Source organism: Balaenoptera musculus, chromosome 20 (assembly GCF_009873245.2).
Source record: "Balaenoptera musculus isolate JJ_BM4_2016_0621 chromosome 20, mBalMus1.pri.v3, whole genome shotgun sequence".
In the NCBI taxonomy this organism is placed as follows: domain Eukaryota; kingdom Metazoa; phylum Chordata; class Mammalia; order Artiodactyla; family Balaenopteridae; genus Balaenoptera; species Balaenoptera musculus.
This window is the reverse complement of record NC_045804.1, coordinates 5,723,042-5,741,779: the sequence shown is the minus strand read 5'-3', so window position 1 is coordinate 5,741,779 and position 18,738 is coordinate 5,723,042. Positions and strand designations below refer to the sequence as shown.

At 56.3% G+C, this 18,738-nt stretch overlaps 1 protein-coding gene across 3 annotated transcripts in view; it reads left to right on the top strand.

Annotated features, from left to right (window-relative positions):
* SDK2 (sidekick cell adhesion molecule 2) overlaps window positions 1–18,738 on the top strand; it is a 266,360-nt gene that overhangs the window by 205,346 nt on the left and 42,276 nt on the right. For all 3 annotated transcript variants that reach the window (XR_005017947.1, XM_036838001.1, XM_036838000.1), the window contains exons 19-31: window positions 4,744–4,939; window positions 5,139–5,237; window positions 5,624–5,815; window positions 7,459–7,580; window positions 8,321–8,430; window positions 8,532–8,682; window positions 11,162–11,399; window positions 12,473–12,588; window positions 13,252–13,441; window positions 14,731–14,829; window positions 15,857–16,051; window positions 17,112–17,313; window positions 18,219–18,322. Coding sequence is in view for 2 of the 3 variants with exons in the window: in XM_036838001.1 (XP_036693896.1) it covers window positions 4,744–4,939; window positions 5,139–5,237; window positions 5,624–5,815; window positions 7,459–7,580; window positions 8,321–8,430; window positions 8,532–8,682; window positions 11,162–11,399; window positions 12,473–12,588; window positions 13,252–13,441; window positions 14,731–14,829; window positions 15,857–16,051; window positions 17,112–17,313; window positions 18,219–18,322 (2,014 nt within the window). In the remaining variant the exon portion in view is untranslated. The remainder of the gene's footprint in view (window positions 1–4,743; window positions 4,940–5,138; window positions 5,238–5,623; window positions 5,816–7,458; window positions 7,581–8,320; window positions 8,431–8,531; window positions 8,683–11,161; window positions 11,400–12,472; window positions 12,589–13,251; window positions 13,442–14,730; window positions 14,830–15,856; window positions 16,052–17,111; window positions 17,314–18,218; window positions 18,323–18,738) is intronic.

The following is an 18,738-nucleotide window of genomic DNA, read 5'->3' as shown; positions in this document are numbered from 1 at the left end:
TTCATCTAGGAAAAGCATGGTAAATGCTCAGTTCTTTTCCACGACTTAACAATTTTCAGAATTGGTTCCTTAGCATCTTCTAAGGTGACAGGTGAGTTTGGATGGGGGCAGAGGGAGGCATCTTTTTGTTTTGTTTTTGTTAGTATTATTATGTCCTTAAGGATTTTTAATACGTCTGATATGTCTCAATCCACTGCCATTATTACTCTTATTGATGCCAAACTGACCCATCACCCACCTCTTCAAGTTGGTGAGTCCTTTTGATGTGGCCGCAGGAGTCTTTGATAGCTTCCTTGCTATCTGGTGTGACAGGGTGGCCCAAGCTAGCTCCTTTTCCTGCCCTGTGCCTGGGATCAGCCACGTCATCAAGGAGCCCTTGTTTCTTCTAATGATAGTTAGACACCAAAATCTGGGCACTGGGGGTGCTCCTGATTCTAGCATTGGTTGTTGTTTCAAGGCCCTGTGAATGGGCAACTCAGAAATACTTTTTTTAAAGATAAAACACATACCGATAGTTCCAATTCAATTTCAGGACTCTAACATTTTAAAAATAATCTCATTGGTCTTTCTTTTGTCTCTCTTTTCTCCATTCTGAAAATCTAGTTTCTTCCACAGCAACAGAATCACTCACCTACTTGATCCCACAAATACCCACAACAGTTTCGGAACAGCAATATCAACACTGTGATTACTGAAAACAGTTTCAGATTATCTGTAGTTCTTAGGATGTATCCCACCAGGGATACAGTCCCCCCTTTCTGTGCTACAAAGTCTCTGAAATGGTTTCTCTCTTTGTAATTTTGCTACAGTTCAATACACTGTGAGGTTCATTTGTTTCATTTGGGTTTCGATTTTTAGGGATTGATTTTTTTATTTAATTTTATTCTATAATTATGTAGCTTCTTTACATGGTTGCAAGGTTAAATCTACAAAGCAAAGTTAATTCAGAGAAAATCAGCCTGAATTCTGGTCCTCTTCCTTCCCAAGAGAAGTGATTTCTTTTTGTTTGTTGCTTTGGTTTGGTTTTCCCTTCCATGTCTTTAACATAAACAAAGGCATGCATGTATAAATGTGCATCCTCGCCTTCTTAGATAAATGACGGCGTACTCTACGTACTTTCTGCATTTTGCTTTTTTATTTACATTGTATCCTGGAGATCTCTCTGTAGGAGTATATAGAGATATTCCTTGTCCCTTTTTGAAAAACCTGTATTGTGTTCCATTATGTGGATCTCCCATTGTTTAGTCAGCCAGCTCCCTAGTGATGACATTTTGGTTGTTTCCAGTCTTTTACTATAACAAACATTTCTGCAGTGAATAGTTTTGCGCATACATTTTTTCATACTGTCACATATAACTCTGGAATAGATTCTTAGAAATGAGATTGCTAGGTCAAAAGGTTAAATGTGTCTAATTTTGCTGCTATTGCCAAATCGCCCCCATTATTTTTTTAATTTTTTAATTTAATTTTTAACCGGGAATATATTTACACGATTCAAAAACCAACAAATGTAAAAAGATAAACTTATAGCAGACATCCTCCATCCCACGCCATGCCACCCCAGTCCCTCATCTACCTGGTTCTATCCCCCCCCCAACCTTGAAATTCTCCGCACTCCAGGGAACCACTGTTGTTAATTTCTTACATATCCTTCCAGGATGCTTTGCGGGAATCCGTGCAAATGCAAAGAGATAGAAAAGTAGAGGGAAAGACAAAGGGAGGGCGAAAAAGAGAATTTCCCCTACTTGTTTTTAACTCCAGAATCTAACAGGTTATACTCTCCTAGACTCTCGAGCCCGCGATGTACTGCCTCCATCAGAAACAGGAGGCACATCAGTTCAGCCCTTTTCTCTACAACCATTGAGGTAGCTAATACTGTCTCCTGTAATAGCCTGAGGCTCAGAGAGGTTGAGTGATTTTCCCAGGGTCACACTGTAAATGACAAAGCTGTGCTCTGTCATCCTTTCTCTCGGCTTTGGCTGCACATTCTGCACCTTGGCCCCCCCACCATCACTCACACACACACACACACACACACCTTTCAGTTACAGGGTTGACCCCCTGGGCCTCTGCTGTCTAAGGTGGAGTTGCCTGTCCCAGCATCTAGATCTGAAGTCCCCCCGCAAGCACACTCACCCACACACCCCAGCCATGCTCAGGGCAGCCCAGTCTGCTTAGAATTCAAGACCAAGGACGTAACGAAGTAAATCAGCGCTGACCCCCGGTAACAAGAGCAGGCGTGGAGAACCCCCAACCCTCACCTGGCAGCTGTGTGTACCTCGGCAGATAGAGGGCTGCATCAGAGATCTCAGGTCCACAAATCTGAAGCCAGCTCCTGGAGGTCCCCTGTGCACTGACCAGTCCTCAACCTTCCTGAACCTTGGTTTCCTTTTTGTAGCAGCACAGGACAGTGATTCGCATGTCATCCTCATTGTGATGGTGAAAGGGGACTGGTCCTTGATGGGCTTAACCCAGTGCCAGGCACACAGGAAGGGCTCGTGGGACCAGAGCCCGGTGCGTGCGTGGAGCACAGCCTCCGCCCCATGGCTGCCCAGAGCCCAACCCCTTGGAGGCAATAGAAGGTGCAGAAGACAATTCTGTTGTCTTCCTGGCCCTGAGGGAGAGGCCGCTTAACCCTTAGCCTCCTCCTCTTTGGATGCAGCTACAGAACAAGTGGTTCACATCCCAGAGTAAACATTTTGAAGCAACCCCTGTCCTGCCTCCGTCTTGGGCTCTGGGCCTGGACCTGGAGGACGGTGCTGTGGTCACGACTCCCCCCAACCGCACTGCCATCACCCTGTACCCATCTCCTTTGCCGTATCTGAAGACAATTCCCTGTGAATTTGCTTTAAGGCACCTGTCAAGACATTCTTTGTCCCTTATTTTTTTAAATAGTAGTGATCACGGTTGGCCTAAACCCGAAAAAATAATATTTACCCAGATTTTGCACTTACTGGAGAATGCACCACACAGTTAATTCTAATGGTGTAATTAATTCGAATTTACATGATTAAAGTAAATTAAAACATCAAACTTGTTTCTTAATCTACTCCAACGAAGTTCAGCAATTTAATTGCTATGAAACAAGATAACCGAAATAAGGAGGGTATTTAACCTACTTATTAAATGCCACTTAGTATTTCTGATTAGTATTTTTTGGGTCTAATTGGTATCTAATTAACTTGCTATAGGCTATCTTTTCACAATACCAATTAAATTTCCAAACATCCCTTATAAACACACGGCCATGAAAAGGAGGAGATGAAGCATTGTTACGGGCGTGAGTTAATCAGGAGACATTGGCGTGGTATTGTTTTATGTCTGTAAATACCCAGGCTTATTAAAACTCATCCAGCGTTGCTTTTCACCATTAACTGCTATTTAATCAACTTCAAATAATTGAGGAAATCTCTGAGACCAGCTGTCATTGTTAGAGACAGAGGAAGGGCCCAGAAAACAGGAGTGTGGGGCAGGAGATCAAGTAGCAGCAGGAAGGTGCAACAATACGGATGCAACTAGACATGCTCCTACTAAGTGAACTAAGTCAGACAGAGAAAGACAAACACCCTATGGTATCACTCACATGTGGAATCTAAAATACGACACAAATGAAGTTGTCTACGAAACAGAAACAGACTCGCAGACATAGAGAACAGACTTGTGGTTGCCAAGGGGGAGAGGGCTGGGGGAAGGATGGATTGGGAGTTTGGGGTTAGCAGATGCAAAGTATTACATACAGGATGGATAAACAACAAGGTCCTACTGTATAGCACAGGGAACTATATTCGCTATCCTGTGATAAACCATATGGAAAAGAATATTTAAAAAAAGAATGTATATATGTGTATAACTGAATCACTTTGCTCTACAGGAGAAATTAACACAACATTGCAAATCAATTTTATTCTTCAATTTTTAAAAAAAGAGGCAGGAAGAGAAGGAAGGGGAGGTGGGGAGTTTATGCAGTTATGGCTGGGATATGTAGAGCGGAGATTAGAGGAAAAGTGATGCTGAATTTCCAGACGGGGTTTTCTTGCCAACGCTCTACCTCTAGAGGATGGTTAAAGTTGAAATCCCAACTTGGAACGAGTTTAAAAGAGAGAGTTATCTACATACTGGAGTTCTTAGGAGGAACTGCCCCAGCCCAGGCAGAGAAAGGCATGGGAGCCCAGGTGTAGAAGCAAAGACCCTCAGCTACCCAGGAGCTGTGTGATATATTGTAAGTCACTTAGCCTCTCTGAGCTTGTTTTGTCACCTGTAAAAAACAAGACTGGCTTCATGCCTGTGTAGGCGTTCAGGGCTCCACGCTTAGAAGGACCCCCTGTTCAGTTAAATGCTCTGCTGCCGTCTCTGGAAATTCTTCCTAATTTTTGAACAAGGGGTCCTCCATTTGCATTTTGCACTGGACCTGCAAATTATGCATCCAGTCTTGGTCAAGTACCTCCCTGTGGGGTTGCTGTGGGAATCAAGTGGGAGATGACTCACTGAAACCGCCCCGCCCGGTACCTTGCTTCGAGTAAATCACTCAGCGAATAGAGCAGCACACCCAAGTGAGCGCCCAGAGGACAGATGCTCCAGCGGCCTGTGGGTATCCTCCCGGCCTCCCCTCCCTGGGAGGAGGGACCTTAGGAAAGCTGGGCTCCTGGACACTCTCTGTCCGTTGGCCCAGCCTGTGGGAAAGCGCTGGGGCTCTGCTGCCACGTGCTCGCTGCCGCCGTGCTTGAGTGGCTGCCCTCTCCGCAGCTGATGGCCTGGGAGCCCGAGCAGGAAGAGGAGGTTACCATGGTGACCGCCCGGCCCAACTTTCAAGACAGCATCCACGTGGGCTTTGTGTCGGGCCTGAAGAAGTTCACTGAGTACTTCACCTCAGTGCTGTGCTTCACCACCCCCGGCGACGGGCCTCGCAGCACCCCGCAGCTGGCGCGCACCCATGAGGACGGTAGGCAGCGCCCTAACCCCGGATCCCTCTGCCCCCACCCCCCTCCGCGGGCCAGGCTGGGCGCTCCAGGCCCAGGGCGGCCCTGCTCTTGTCTCCGAGCCGGGGGGCGCCCCTGGAGCCCCACGGGCTGTCTTGCGGACTGTGGTCTCTCTCCGGCTCTAACTGGCATTGGGTGGGTGGGGGACCCTTTTGGGTACAGTGCCTGGGCCCGTGGGACACCTGAGCTTCAGTGAAATCCTGGACACCTCGCTGAAGGTCAGCTGGCAGGAGCCCGGGGAGAAGAACGGCATCCTCACAGGTAGGCGCCACAGCATTGCTGACCCAGGGGTGAGACGGGCGGCAAAGGTCCTCCTGTCCATCCCCCTGCCTTCGACCTAGTGTTCAGCCAGAGCCTCCCAGCAGACCACTCTTTCTTAGAAAGGACTCAGAGGAGGCTCTCAGCCCCTGTGCTCTGTGCCACATCCCAGATCTTCAGCCACAGTGATCCACCCTCCCTCCTGCAATCCACACCCAACGAGGGGCACCCACCCAGGTTACACCCGGGGCCCCAGGCACAATGCTCCCACCTCCCTTGGCCCCCTCCTTCCAATGCGTGTCTAACTGCCAGACTAGTAAGGAAGTGAGAAGCAGGACGGAAGGTTAAGTTCCCAGCCAAGCTCACGCCACCCTGGGGCCTCTCCCCAGGATATCGGATCTCCTGGGAGGAGTATAACCGGACCAACACCCGCGTGACCCACTACCTGCCCAACGTCACCCTGGAGTACCGCGTCACGGGCCTCACGGCGCTCACCACCTATACCATCGAGGTGGCCGCCATGACCGCCAAGGGCCAGGGCCAGGTGTCCGCCTCAACCATCTCCTCCGGGGTGCCTCCAGGTGGGTGCCTGCTCCCAGCGCTGGACTCCTGGCCTCTTGTTCTCCTGTTCGGGTGGAGGCCCCTTCTTCTTCAGGAAGATTGGCTCCTTCCCACAGAACTCTCCCCTCCCTGGAGACTGGGGTTCCCGGGTCCTCCCAGGGCCGGCTGCATCCTCGTGGTGGTGAGGCCCTGTGGGCTGCTGCCACTTCCTCCCCTGACTCTCAGGGGAGCCCAGGCCCCCGCAGAACCCCACCCTTGCCTCCTTCCGCCACTTCCCCCCCCCCCTCCGCTCCCCCATCCTGCTCCAGGCTCTGCATCAAGCAATGGTATCTATGATTCAGGGGAAGAATTCTCACTGTCACCCAAAAGGTCCAAACGGATTCCAACCAGTGGAAATGTTGGTTGGGAAGGGGATAGAGCAGGGTGAGAATAATCTCACCCCTGGTGTAAACAGCAAGCTTTGGCCCCCATCCCGCTTCTGCCAGGCTCTATGACCCTGAGCAAGTCAAGCGTCCCCCTCTGTGCCTCAGTTTCCCCATCTGTGTCTATGGAGAGACACACTGGATAGCCACGTGGTCCTGTCTGGGTCTGTAAGTCTATGCTTGTGCGATGTGACCAGAATCCCTCAACCTGCCCACCGAGGTGGTTGAGATACCTGAGCTTCAGTTGACCCCAAATGATAAATTGTAGTGCTCACCTGGCCCAGAGCTCAGTGCATCCGTGCATTTAACCCTCCCAACAACCCTGAGGTAGGCAATATTATTATCATCTCCATTTTACCGAGGAAGACACTGCGGCACAGAAAGGTTAGGTAACTTGCCCAAAGGCACACAGCATCAGAAGCAGTGGAGTTGGATTTCAACTCAGACAGTCCAACCCCGGAATCTGTTCTCTTTCTGTTCACCCTGAACGCCAAGGTTCCTGGTCAGAATACAGGGGCTTCGGGAATTCCCTGGTGGTGTAGCAGTTAAGAATCTGCCTGCCAATGTAGGGGACACGGGTTCAAGCCCTGGTCCTAGAAGATCCCACATGCCGCGGAGCAACTAAGCCCGTGCGCCACAACTGCTGAGCCTGTGCTCTAGAGCCCGCGAGCCACAACTACTGAGCCCGCATGCCACAACTACTGAAGCCCGCGTGCCTAGAACCCCTGCTCCACAACAAGAGAAGCCACTGCAATGAGAAGCCCGCGCACCACAATGAAGAGTAGCCCCCGCTCGCCGCAACTAGAGAAAGCCCGCGCGCAGCAACAAAGACCCAACGCAGCCAAAAAATAAAGTTAATAATTTAAAAAAAAAAAAGAATACAGGGGCTTCCTCCTGTCCTCACCCCTCCTTCTAACCTCCCTCAGCCATTATTGGTTTGGGAGGGCTGTAATGGGTGATGTGTAGATGGAGAGGAGGATTCATTCAGGAAGCCCAGCCCCTGTTTCCTGGCCCTGGGGGGTTCTGTCAGCCCCGAGCCTACCTCGGTCCCTGTTCTGAACACAGTGAGCCGTAGATGCGGGACCGAAGGCTGTGTTGTGGGTTGAGGCGTCGGCCATGCTCCTCCTCCGAGGTGTCTAGGAAATGTGCGACGCACAGCCCCCTCCGTGCCTGGAGAGTCCTGTGGGAGGTCCTTCCGGACCTTCTTCTCACTCCTTTCCTGCCCCGTTTTCCTTTTCCAGAACTCCCAGGAGCCCCCACCAACCTGGGCATTTCCAACATCGGCCCCCGCTCCGTGACCTTGCAGTTCAGGCCAGGTTACGATGGGAAGACCTCCATCTCCCGCTGGCTGGTGGAGGCCCAGGTAAAGCTGCCGGAGGAGAGCCCGACAGCCTGGGCAGCCTGCTCCCCGGCCTTGGCGGCGCCCCTGCTCTTGAGAGCAGATCACATGTGTGTTTCAATCTGTGTGAGTTTCACATGCAACTATCAGAAGGTCAAATACACCAAAAATGCCCACAGTTCCACCTCCACCTCACCTGTGTACACACACACACACACACACACACACACACACACACACACACACATCCCCTCTGGTCAGGGTGGTGACTGGCTAGCCTAGAGAAATAACCAGCTGCTTCCTGCAGCCCTTTACACCCATGGGTCTCACCTTTGGCTGCACCAGGGGAAGTTCCAGCACCTGGGTCCCACCCCCAGAAATTCTGATTTTGATTTAGCTGGGGTTTTAAGAAGCATGCCAGGGTGTTCAGGAGAGTCACCTGGGAAGCTTACTGTTGATAAATATGCAGACTCCTGGGCACCACCCCCAGGGATTCTGATTGGCTGGGTCAAGGGCAGGGCCCAAGAGTGGGTTTATAATAAGCGTCCCATGAGATTCTGATGCAGGAGGGCTCGGGGTCACACTTGAAGTCTTGTTTAAGGGCCTGGAAAGTTGGGGGCCCCCTGTGGTGCCCTCCGGGTGAGCCCTGGGGTTTGTGTCAAGACCTTCCCTGGGCCGGGCTACAGCTCCCGGGAGCTGGGGCTCAGAGCACCCCCATCTCAGCCCGGCAGGCTGGCCAGGTCTAAGGGTGTCTCTCTTTTCAGGTGGGCGTGGTCGGGGAGGGAGAGGAGTGGTTGCTGATTCACCAGCTCCCCAACGAGCCCGACGCCCGCTCCATGGAGGTGCCCGACCTGAACCCCTTCACCTACTACAGGTAACGGGTTAGGAAGGGGAGGGGGCTGCCCGGCCTGGGACGGGCTTTGGCCCTGGGGTCCTGCCCTCACCATTTTGCTCACCCCTCTCCGCCCATCTCAGCTTCCGCATGCGCCAGGTGAACATCGTGGGCACTAGCCCACCCAGCCAGCCTTCCAGAAAGATCCAGACCCTCCAGGCGCCCCCTGACATGGCCCCGGCCAACGTGACGCTGCGCACGGCGAGTGAGACCAGCCTGTGGCTCCGCTGGATGGTGAGGGTCCCGCGAGGGCGGCGGGGGTGGGATGTCTCCTCCGGCCTCAGCACCCTGCAGAGGTGTCACTGCCTCAAAGCAGGCATCCACTGAGTTACCTCCAGGCCCCTTCTCTGTTCTGAGCATGAGTCTTAGCCAAATGAACAAATGCCCCACGTGAAAAGAAGCTCGAAAATACTGTTTATTGAGCATTGCCACATGCCAAGCATTTTACATTTTTTTTCTTCCATTTAATCCTCCCAGTAATCCTGCAAAGGACATGGTACTATCCCAATTTACAGCTAAGAAAACTGAGGCTCCAAGAGGTTAGGAATTCACCCACAGTCACACAGCTCTCAGGGGTGGTTCTGGGATTCGGATGTAAGTTGTCTCACCCACCAAGTCAGAGAGTGAGGGGTTGCTTCTGAGGCTGAGGGGGGAGGTCGGGGAGGCATTAGGCTCTGTCCCCACAGATCAGCGTTCCACGTCGAGGGTCATTACCCCAGTGACCCTGCACGAGTTAGTAATACGTGCAGAGGGCTTCTCCTCCTGCCAGGCAGGGTTCTGAGTGCTGTCAAAGTTGGACCTTGAACCCTCTCCATGAGCCTGTGACAGTGATCCTGGCCCCCACTTTACAGATGAGGAAACTGAGGCAGAGAGAGGTGGAATAACTGGCCCAAGACCCCCCACACCCCCTAGTTAACAGCAGGGCTCGGAATCCCAGCCCGGGGAGTCTGGCCCCCAAAATCCACCGCCCTAACCCATGAGCACGCTGCCAGCCCATCTTCCGGGGAACAGGAGAGAGCATTTCTCCCCCTGGTCATCACCTGGAACTGCGTTTCCCAGCGCAGACGCCACAAAGCAGCAACCCAAGAGGAACTCCTAGACAAGCAGACATGGGGCCAGCACCGAACAGCCCGGCTCCTTAGAGAATCCAGGAATGATAGCCTCAGGGGGAGCTGCCTGTCTCCGCTTCACCAGGCCCCTCCGGCTACGCAACTCTTTTTTGCTTCCACTAAAGATGTCTTTCTAGTTGCCCCAAACTCAACTCGCAAAACCCCGAGCTGTGGGCTGGGATTTACCAGAAAGTCATTGGCGCCTTTCGCTTGCCTGGGCAGCCTGATGGAGGCGCTAACGGCCATCAGCCCAGACGAGCGCTAGTTGTGAATGACGATGCGCCTCCCAGGCGGCTGGGACCAGCACCGCGCAGAGCTGCCGTCAGGCCCAGTTCACCCCTCCTCACCCCCCGCTTCTCACCTCAGCTCTGCTCCCCTCCAGGCTGCTCCCCGCGTCCCTTCTGCATCTCACGTTAAGGTTTCCAAATACTAAAAGGTTAAAAAGTTTGGTACGTAGGGTGGGAGCTGGAGGGGGAATAAAAGGCGGTGGTTGCGCTGTGCAGGGCCCCGGGCCCCTCCGGTCCCACCTAATGGCGCATGGCCCGTTGCCTTTCCTTAGCAGGTAGGAGAGCATGCGCTCAAGGCCCATCTCAAGCTCTCAGGCCCATTGATTGCTGTCTTAATGGTCTCTGGTCTGCTTCACTAAGTGTCTGTAGGAGCGGGGGCTGGCAGGAGGGACGGGGGATGTAGGCGGTGAGGCAGAGGCCGAGCAACCGGAGAAAGTAGGTCAGAATGTGCAGAGCCTGTGGATGGTGGGCTCGTTGGAGCCTCTGGGGAGGCAGAATGGGGGCAGGTGAGGGCTGAGGGTGCCCCCGCTCCAGCCCTGCCACCTTCAGAGGAGAATCTGAAGGCTGGGCCCTCAGCTCGCACCTGCTTCAGATCCCAAGCTGCCCCCAGTGTACAAAGACCTCCACTGCTTATCAGCACTGCCCAAGTTCATCCAGATGGCCTTGAGCCGGTGACCACAGCCCCACCAGCCTAATCATGGGCTCAGGAGATGAAGCTGTCTTCTTTCTCTTCACTGAGACTCAAACGAAAAGAAGGAGGCTGAACGTGCAGCGGGAGAGACTGAGGTGTGCTGGATGGAAGGACCTGCTGACAGAGACTGGAGCTCCGCCCATGCCTGAGTTGCTGCCTTCACATGCTCACTTCTCCAAGGGCAGACACAACCTGGGACCAGGCGTGTTGTAGGCAATTGAATACGTATATGTTGGCAGGCTGAGCGAGGGAGTTAAGTGGCAGAGACAGCCACTGCCAAAGGTGCTGAGTGTGGGACAGACAGCCTTTATGCCTCTCTTCACCAGGGCCAACTCCCCTGGCAGGGTCATAAATTTGTCACCTGCACAATGAAGAGTGGATACCGCCTCTCCTCTGAGCCCGGGGTAGAGAGACAGGGAGATGGTGGGGCCGTCAGAAGCACAGGGTTACACAACTAAGCCACACCCAGGGGTGAGAGCGCCTCACGTGGGTGCTGACGGGTTGGACAGTGGGCTGGGTAATCCCGAAGGCTCCCTGGAAGAGGCAGCACGAGCCAGGCAGGTCTTCCATATACACTAGGTGGGCCTGGCCTCACAGCTGCTTTTCCCACCCCTGCCCTCCTGCAGCCTCTCCCAGAGATGGAATACAACGGGAACCCCGAGTCGGTGGGCTACAAGATCAAGTACAGCCGGGCGGACGGCCACGGCAAGACGCTGAGCCACGTGGTGCAAGACCGCGTGGAGCGGGAATACACCATCGAAGACCTGGAGGAGTGGACAGAGTACCGCGTGCAGGTGCAGGCCTTCAACGCCATCGGGAGCGGGCCCTGGAGCCAGATGGTGATGGGCAGGACCCGGGAGTCAGGTACTGCCCCCTCAGGCCAGCCACCCCACCCGCCTCACCTCCCTGCGGCCTGGGGATACCCCCCCACCTTTGTCTCTCCGCCCTCAGGGCCTTCTAAGGGCTCAAGGGCGGGAGCTGTTGTGCGAAAATGTCCTGGGCTCATTTTCCTACTTGTGCTCAGCGTCTAGCAGAGCACCCTGTGTGTGTGTGTGTGTGTGGCCGTGCCTTCCAGGACCTGACCTTCCCAGCACTGCTTCCAAAGGTTCCCAGGAGGGGCTTCCCGCCTCTGCGTCCCCTTTTTTTTTTTTTTGGCTGTGTTGGGTCTTTGTTTCTGTGCGAGGGCTTTCTCTAGTTGCGGCAAGCGGGGGCCACTCTTCATCGCGGTGTGCGGGCCTCTCATTATCGCGGCCTCTCTTGTTGTGGAGCACAAGCTCCAGACGCGCAGGCTCAGTAGTTGTGGCTCACGGGCCCAGTTGCTCCGCGGCATGTGGGATCTTCCCAGACCAGGGCTCGAACCCGTGTCCCCTGCATTGGCAGGCAGATTCTCAACCATTGTGCCACCAGGGAAGCCCCCTGTGTCCCCACGTTTAACCCTGACACCCAGCAGTGCCTGCGAGACCCCAAGATGGAGGTGGGGGGATGGGGAGAGGGTACGGGTTGGGTGAGCTCTCAGAACATTCCAGAAGCAGCAGCGGCTCATAGGGGCCTGGCAAGGGGACACCCACAGAATATGTGCCCCCGGGCTACAGGCAGCCTCATCCAGCCACATGTGGCGTGTAGGTCTGTGGCGTTTTCCTAACGCCCTTAAATGATGGCTCCCTTCCCACCCTAGCCCCTCCCCCACCCCTCGCGGCTACGCTGGCAGGAAATGCAGCCTCATCCTAATGTTAGTCTGAGGGGGGGATAACGGGGAGGCTGATCTGAAGCCAGAAGCAGCATCTGTGACACTCCGGAGCCAAAGGCATCATCGTCGCGGAATAATTTGCTATTTGGGGACCGTGCCCCGTTTCCCTCCTCAGACCCCACTCCACCCCCTCCACTGCGGGGTCCACTCTGGGTCCTGAGCTGCTTCTCTCCGCTCCTTTCTCCCCCAGTGCCGTCCTCGGGCCCCACCAACGTGTCTGTGCTGGCCACCACCTCCAGCAGCATGCTGGTACGCTGGAGCGAAGTCCCAGAGGCCGACCGCAACGGGCTGGTGCTGGGCTACAAGGTGAGTCTCAGATCTGAGCACGGGAGGGGGCTGGAGCCCCTGCACCCACTTCGCCGTCCCAGCGCCCTGTCCTCGCGACCCCCTGGGGCCCAGGACTCTGCCTTCTAGAGTGGACACGGGGGATCTGCCGGCGGCATCGTTGGTCACCATGACAACCAAGGAGTCCTCCCTTGGGGGTGGGGAAGCGTCCCATGAAGGCCGGGGGTCCTTGGGGCAGCTCTACCTCCCCCAGGAGGCCACACTGGGTGCCCCAAGCCTCACTCTCAGCCCCAATGGGCCCAGCTTCAATTTCCATTATCTTCTAGAATTCCTCCCAAAGCTGCACCTACCGCCCCAGCCTGGAAGTCAGGAGACGTAGCTTAACATCCCAGCTCTGCCACTACTGGCTGTGTGACCTTGAGCAAGTCACGCCCCCTCTCTGGGCCTGTTTTCTCAGCTGGATGCTCTCTAAGGAACCTTCCAGCTCCATGGCTGACTGCATCTTTGTGTCCCCCTCCCTCCCCGAGCACTAGGCTTGTGTAACCTAGGAACCAAGCCCCTCCAGGGAGCCCCAGGTCCCCCCACTCATCCTCACCCAGCTGGCTCCTGGGGAGGAGGTAGGAGAGGTCCTGGCGGGACCAGACCCAGGCCGGAGGCCCTCACGCCTGCGCTGGGCTCCGGCAGGTGCTGTATAAGGAGAAGGACTCGGACTCCCAGCCCCGGTCCTGGCTGGTGGAAGGGAACTCGTCACGCAGCGCCCAGCTCACAGGCCTGGGCAAATACGTGCTGTACGAGGTGCAGGTGCTGGCCTTCACGCGCATTGGGGACGGCAGCCCCAACCGTCCTGCCATCCTGGAGCGGACCCTGGATGACGGTACGTTCACGTCCCTGGGGGCCTGAGGAGGGCTGGGAGCTGCGCTCCCTCTACCCCTACCCCGCCCAGCCCTGCCCTGCCCCTCTGGGGTCTCTCTCTGCCCCAAAGGGAACCGTGGCCTCAGGCTTCTGCTGGGGGAGGCAGGTCACTGAGGGCCACCAACCCCACTGCAAGGGAGGCTAATTACAAACTGCACATCCCTAAGGAAGAAATGACAATGCAAGGGCAGACTGGTGTCTGATCCAGTCTCTCTGGGACAGGTGAACAGAAAAGAGAATTTGTACCCGCTTTGATTTCTTGTTTATCTGGAGCAGGCTCTCCCCGAGTGCAGGTCTGTGCAAGCGAAAGGCTTGATTTTTTCCTTTACACAAGCCTACGGGTCCTGTTAGCAAACGAGTGACGCCTGCCGGGCTCCAGGCATTCATCTCTGCAGCAAAACTCCCCATCGGAGGCTGAGCTGACAGGTCCTTTGCCCCCCTTTCTCCTCCCCACACACATCCTCACGTACTGCTCACCAAAAACACTTGTGGGGTCAGGACGAGAGTGCAAAACGAAGCCCAAACACCATATGTCTCTGTGTTCTAAAGTGATAAATCAAGCTAATGATCTGTTAAATTAAATATGTTCTACCCTCCTGCCTTGACAGACATACCCTCCTAATGACCTGGAAGGCCAAGTTCAAGTTTAGAAATCTCAGATTTCTTGGCATTCCGTGTTAGATCAAGGCAACCCGGGAAGAGCTGCCCCCCCAGCCGTCCCCCGACTCTGCCACCCTGTTGTCTCCCCCACCGCCCCCATCTCCTCTGGCCCATACCATTCAGTTTCCATCCATTTGCCCAAAACAGCTGCCCCTTGGCCATCCCTCCGTCCAGAGGTACAAGTCTACACCCTCAGGAGGGTGGCTCCGGGCCCCTGTAGACCCGGGAAGCATGCCTAGGGCTGTTTGGGCAGGGAGCTCCAGATCCAAGGATTCCAGAGTGAGGTCTAGAAAGAGGAGTGGTGTGTGCTTGGGGTCGGCATTTTCATTTGCCCCAAAGCTGGAGCCTTGGTCCCTTCTAGTTCCTGCCAAATGATGCATAGAGCTCGCTGGTAGCATCTTCACGTCCTGTGTGAGGACACGGTGCCAGGCACAGACACACGCTCCTCAAAAGTTCAGCGAGCAGAGCAACCCCTTCCCCTGCCACCCGCCGTGCTGCTCTGCGGGAGCCGGGCTGGTCTAGGGGCGCCGGGCTGGTCTAGGGGCTGAGCAGCGGCTGCAGTGTCACCTGCTTCTCCTCTCTCCCCTCCAGTCCCGGGACCGCCCATGGGCATCCTGTTCCCAGAGGTGAGGACCACATCGGTGCGGCTGATCTGGCAGCCCCCCGCTGCCCCCAACGGCATCATTCTTGGTAAGCCTGTACCTTCCCCAGGCCCTGGCTGCAGGAAGAAGGAAGTATAAGGTGTAAAGGAGGCAGATGCAGTCTTGGCAGGAGAGAGGCTAAGCCCAGGACAAGTGTCCACGTGTCCTCAAGAATGGTTGTGAGTCTGATTTCTCCTACTAGAAATCTCAGCCTGTGAGATTATCAGCTGGAGGGCAAGGTCGGGGCTCAGATCTCTTAGGGACCATTGGTCAGCTCTGTGCCTCCACGTGACCCAGGTCCCCAGGGGACTGGCCACCTGGTGAACCTCGGCCGCTGTTCCTAAGTGTAGCCAGGTGAGGGCGCACTGGCCAGCTCAGCCCAGCTGTGCCCACAGGTGGGAAACGAGGCCTAAGGCACCCAGGAGGGATGCTGCAGGTCGGAAACATCATTTCGTAGTCACGGTTCCTACTAACACATACACACACACACACACGCACACGCACACGCACACACACACACGCACACGAGAAGACTCACAGGCTTGAAATGAGCAGCTGTGTGAACTTGAGCAAGTGGGCTTCCCTCCATGGCCTCAGCCCCTCACGTGTAGAATGGGGGATTGGACCACCTGTGCCCGGTCCAGGGCTCTCAGTCCTGGCATCCCGCGGCGCCCGCCCCCTGTGAAAGCTGCGCCTCTGGAGACAGAGTCGATGGGGCTGGGGGGTTGGGGGTGGGGGGAAAGCGTTTGGGCTTAGAAAGACCTGGGCTGGAATTCCAGCTTGGTCAATTCCTGGCAGGTGGTCTGGCCTCTCTGAGCCTCAGTTGCCTCGTCGGGGGCTGGGCTGGGGGTTGCAGACACAGCATGGAGCACCTGCTCGTGCCCCCCCGCAGTCCCACCCCCCAGGTGACAGCTGAGGACGCGGGAGCGACCCAGAGGGTTTCAAGCAGACGAACCACAGCCAAGGTGGCCCGAGGGCAGACACAGCAGCGGCCGAGAAAGGAATGACCCTTGCTCGGGGCTCCGGAGCAGCTTGCCCCACCTCCCAGCACGGCCCGTCTCCTTCCTTCCCCGCAGCCTACCAGATCACACACCGGCTCAACGCCACCACGGCCAACGCTGCCACGGTGGAGGTGCTCGCGCCCAGCGCACGCCAGTTCACGGCCACCGGCCTCAAGCCAGAGTCCGTCTACCTGTTCCGCATCACGGCCCAGACCCGCAAGGGCTGGGGAGAGGCCGCCGAGGCCTTGGTGGTGACCACGGAGAAGAGAGGTGACTGCCCACTGGGACTGGGGAGGCCTGGGGGGTCTCGGGGGGGCACCCGCAGCCGGCCCAGGAGCTCACACCATCTCCTCGTGCACGGCTGGGGGTGGGCTAGTTGTGAGTCTCTTGCCCTGGTCCAGAATGGAAAGTGGGCTCAAATCGCTGAGGCCAAGGTCAGCAAGGGCTCCAGCAGACTTCCAGAGCTGATCTGGGGGTTCCCCTCCCCAGGGTCCTGCCCTGCCCAGATTTTCTAAAGGGCGGGCTGGTGAGACCAGCTTCCTTCCTCTCTCCCCTCCTCCTCAAGAGGAGGCCGTGTCCAGTTGGGCGGAGGATGGGACTGCAGCCTGGAGCCCTGCCTGCCGTCGCCCTGCCTCCCTGAGCCGGCTTCTCGCCCAAAGTTGGGTTCCCCAGAAGCAGGCCTGAGCCCCAGATCCCTGTGAACGTGATTTATTAGACAGTGTTCCCAGGAAAAACCAGAAGGACAGGGGTTCTCAGCCAGGGTGCCCTTGCCTCCACCCCGGGATACTGGGCAGGGTCTGGGTGTCACAGGTGGAAAGGAAGTGCCCCTGGCATCTAGAGGGTAGAGGCCGGGGTGCCGCTACACGTCCTGCAATGCACAGGATAGGTCCCGCAATAAAGACTCATCCACCCAAGTGCCAGAGTGCTGAGACCAAGAATCCCCGCCATGGGGAAGTGAGAAGAGGCCAAGCACTTGCAGGGGACAAAGCTGAGTCCCACCGAGGGAAATGTGGGCTCAGCCCCACTCCGCTGGGGACAGCGTAGGTCCCATCTCGGCACCGTGCAGACCGGGGCAAAGGAACTGGGGCGTTCACACCTCCTCACGGTCAGCCCTGTGCTGGGGCTGCCCTCGGGGGGTGTAAATTCCCAGGCACCTGGGCCTCTAGTAGCCCAGGGACAGTCGCTGACCAGGAGCCACGGTGCTGACTGTCGGGACCTGTGTGCTGAAATGGGATGGGGTGGGGGGCATCAGTCCTCCTGGGGGCCGAGAAAGTGCATCCCCCATCTCCGCCGCGGCCTCACCTGCTCCTCCCCACTGCACCCCCTCCAGACCGCCCGCAGCCCCCCAGCAAGCCCGTGGTGCAGCAGGAGGACGTGAAGGCGCGCAGCGTGCTGCTATCCTGGGAGCCCGGGAGCGACGGGCTATCCCCCGTGCGCTACTACACCATCCAGACCCGCGAGCTGCCCAGCGGCAGGTGGGCCCTGCACTCAGCCTCTGTGAGCCACAACGCCTCCGCATTCGTTGTGGACAGGTGAGGCCCCCGTCTGTCCGCCAGCATCTCCGCTCCGCCCCTCCCGGCCCAGACGGCGTCAGCATCGGAGGGGCTCCTGAGAACACCCGGAGCCCGCCCACCCCCAGATCACTTCCACAGCCCGCATCCCCCGGGACCCCTCTGCATCCACGCTCATCCCCTCCAGCTCTGTCCTAACCTCCCTCCCCACCCTCTCTGGGGCCTTGTTAGGGCTGCCTCTTATCATCTATTTCTGGAGCCTAGAAGCCCCCTCCGTGAAAGGCTCGCCATCCTTCATTAGCTGGACTCCTCCAGCCAGGCGGAGTTTCCCTCTGCATCCTTGATAGGGGAGTGGAGCTTCACTGCACAATTCTGCCTTCCATTTAATTCCTAGTGGGACGTAGTTTTAACATTCCAGTTGATGAGACCGAGAGTTTTGAGCAATACTTTTCTCCTCACTCCCCCTCCCACCCTCAATAAATCAGAAAGGAAGCTGTTTGCCTGGAGAGGAAATGAGGCTTATAGAGATGAAGTGCTGGTTCACTCCTGAGACCCTCAGCCCTTCCTGAATTTACTAAATGCGAGAGAGGGCTGGCAGTTCTTGGGGGAGGTGTCAGCTCTGAGGGGAAGTTACTGGAGCTTTCCTACCTGCAGGCCCCGCTGAGATAGGGGATATGTGGACATTTCCGCTTGGGGGCCTTTGGCATCTTTCTGCGGCCAAGGTGAGGCCACACCCTGAGCTGGCCTGGTCTAGGGCACCCCAGGGCCTGGCCCGAGCTTGTTGCCTGCGTAGCAGACCGTCCTTCTGAGCCGCCACGTTCCTGTCTGTGTGATGGACCCACAGCTGCTGGGGCTGCCCTGGGGAGATGGGGAGCAGAGACGGCGGGGCAGGGCCGTTAGGGGACACTTCCGATTCCCCTACACAGGCTCAAGCCCTTCACGTCCTACAAGTTCCGAGTGAAGGCGACCAATGACATTGGAGACAGTGAGTTCAGCAAGGAGTCGGAACCACTGACCACCCTGCAGGCCGGTCAGTGCCCTCCACTGGGGTCTCTTTCTCTTGGTCCCCTGGGCGCTTGCTGGGCGCTGGGCATTCTCTTCTGGGGGAGGGGCCTCCAAAGATGGGTGGGGCACTGGGCCTGCTGGGCCCTTGGTCTGGCTTCCCAGGCAGAGTCCCAAGGACGTTTGGGCCAGAGGGGCCTTTGCCATGGGCTCAGCACCCACACCCAGCCTGGCATCTCGTGTGTTTCTTCTCTGTCCTCGAAGCTCGTGGCCGACCCCAGGAAACCTCAGTGGGAGTGGGGAGACCTGTGGCACTAGGTGCAGAGAGGAGGGGATCTGGGCCCTTGCGTTTGGGCTGGGGTCAAGGTCCCGGCCCCTCTCCCACTTTACACTGGCTCTTTGTTGTACAGAACTTGGGGCGGTGGGCATGAGGAGTGGCCTAAG